We start from the raw sequence: 2,421 nt of genomic DNA on the forward strand, positions 1-2,421 counted from the left end.
ACTCTCTGCTAGTTGGTGAAATTGACCAGTTCCCCAGGAAGGAAGGCTTTAGAAAGATGGCTATAAACAGATATGGAAACTGTTTGAATTACTTAAAGGCAGAAATACATTAGTGCGAGAATCTTTCTTGTCCCAAACAATTGGGAAAAAAAGGTTGTATTATATCATATTTCAATCTTACCGTAACATGTGCGGCCATCACCGTTGAAGCCAGCAGCGCACTGGCAGGTGAACTGAGTCTCCTGTCCAGGTCGGCACACGGCGTTGGTGTCACAGCCGTGTCTTCCAGTGAAACACGGGTTCTCCTCTGGCTGCCCTCCTGAGAATTAGGACCATGTTACCACTATAATATCAATACATGGGAATCCTTTAGAAAAACGAATCACCGTTCAACAAATAGCCCTAACTTTTCGAAAACTGCCCTTGGTCAGGATGTTATGTGTTGTAATCTAGGAAGGAAGTGAGCGCAGACAACAAACAGGAAGACAAAACTTATCTCCATGACCTCACCGTTGATATCCCCGATCTTGTTGCTCATGGCGAACCGGATGAGATTATTATTAGCGTCGTACATGACAAAGACCTGGTCCACGCTGAGCATCTGGGTCGGTTTCATGTCTTTTAAGGACTCGCCATGCTGGCAGCTCTGGAAGGTGATGGTCTGGCGCCACTGGAACGTCCTGGTGTCAGGGGCGCCGTCGGGCGAGCTCACTTTGTATTCCCGAGTGGACGATGAAGTGATCACTGTAAGGTAAGAAACAAGTAGATGTTTCTCAATGAATTGGTTTTGATTGAAAAAGCAGAAAGTCCTTCTTGAAGGACTTTTTACTTAGCTTTAGAAAAGATAAGCTACACAACAAAAAATAGGCTTGACAAGCTTTGGAAAATTTGGAGAATTTTCTTCAATTTCTTTGAGAATAACAACATGGATGTGGATGGTTGGAGTGATAACTAGCTGGACTGAGCGGTTTTATTTATTCATTTATTTTCTTTTTATTTCTTTTTTTGTCCTAATAAGATAACATATTTCTAATCCCCGCAGTGTACCATCTGTACTCTGCAGTGTTGAGATAAGCAACTTCTGTGTGTATTTCAGGTAAGCATACACCTATGGATGTACTAATTTATGACTGTGGGTACTACAGCTACTATATTTGATCCTTTCTGTTTTATGTTATGCGCCTTGTTGTACTTTTTGTTTTTCTTGTTTGTCAAATGTACAAAAACTCAATGAATACATGCTTACAATAAAAAGTAAGTCCTTTCTTTGTAATCTTTGGATAAGGAGGTTAGGCCATGTGCAAAAGTCAGGAGAAACACACTGATGACATTTCCATTCAAACAAAGTCAGTCTCTGTTCAAGCTGCATCTTACAGTTGTTGCTGTACTGGTAGATCTCCGAGTAAGGGTCAATCTGCACAGTGGAGCCACGAGGCACTTCAGGGACCCGGCCTTCCAGGGTGGTGCTCACCACCAGGTGGTCATGCTCATCGATGCCTTTGAACTCCTGCCTGATGGTTAGCTTCTCATTTCCTGGCAGAAAGGTCACTTCAGCCTGCCGTGTGAACTCCCCCCCTACAGAGGACAGAGAAGGGGAGGTTAACTTTAAGACCCTGGCCCTGGATGAACTTTGGCTCACCGCCTTCTTCTCAGCTAAAGTAATGTGAGGGGAATTAAGCTGGACAGAGTGAGTAAAACTGCAGCTGTATGGCAAACTGCTTGTAACAACATTGCCATTTGTTTGCAGATAGTTATTCTTCCTGAATGTTCACTTTTGGATTTTCTATCCAAATGAAGCATGAGAAAATCACACGAAAAAACTGTGATTTGGCCATGTGTCACATTATTAGACACTGTTGCGTTGTAGAAATATTTCCCTCACCAATAATACTGAAGCCATTCTTGAAGCCAGGCTGCTCCAGAGCAAACGCCCACCCAATCACACCACCAAGGGCCGACAGGGGCTGCAGTGAGGGTCCAAGGGTGTAAGGGATGTCACTGATGGCCACATAGGAACGGCCATCATTTACCACCACGTACGAGTGGAGGTCGTTACTGGTGAACTCCACTGGAGAAGGAGAGTTGCCCACATACACTTTTCCATGCACTTTACCATTCATCCTCTGTGGCTTTCCTGCAAAACAAACCCAAACCATCAAAAATTGGTGACAGAGAAGAGCAACCAAACACCAGAGCTGAACCCATAGATTTTCCTGCTGCAATATGCTCAAATGATTTCCGGAGAAGTGTATCGGTGTTGCCTCCGATACTGCCTAAAACGCTGGTATCGGTATTTGGAAGTACTGGACTTTATGCACTGATCCAATACCACATAATAAAGACCTAAAGAAAATCTACATTAAAGTTTCTTTATGTTCTTTTTCCGTTATAACTGACTGTCAAACTGGATAATAAAAGAAA

At 43.2% G+C, this 2,421-nt stretch overlaps 1 protein-coding gene across 1 annotated transcript in view; it reads right to left on the reverse strand.

Moving 5' to 3' along the window:
- The window catches only part of nid1a (nidogen 1a), a 15,666-nt gene that overhangs the window by 9,044 nt on the left and 4,201 nt on the right, over positions 1-2,421 (reverse strand). Inside the window, exons 6-9 of the mRNA XM_032542113.1 lie at positions 1,883-2,134; positions 1,375-1,575; positions 511-744; positions 182-319 (exon numbers count right to left, since the gene is read on the reverse strand). Coding sequence (XP_032398004.1) covers positions 182-319; positions 511-744; positions 1,375-1,575; positions 1,883-2,134 — 825 coding nt within the window. The remainder of the gene's footprint in view (positions 1-181; positions 320-510; positions 745-1,374; positions 1,576-1,882; positions 2,135-2,421) is intronic.

Source organism: Etheostoma spectabile, chromosome 17 (assembly GCF_008692095.1).
Source record: "Etheostoma spectabile isolate EspeVRDwgs_2016 chromosome 17, UIUC_Espe_1.0, whole genome shotgun sequence".
Classification (NCBI taxonomy): Eukaryota; Metazoa; Chordata; class Actinopteri; order Perciformes; family Percidae; genus Etheostoma; species Etheostoma spectabile.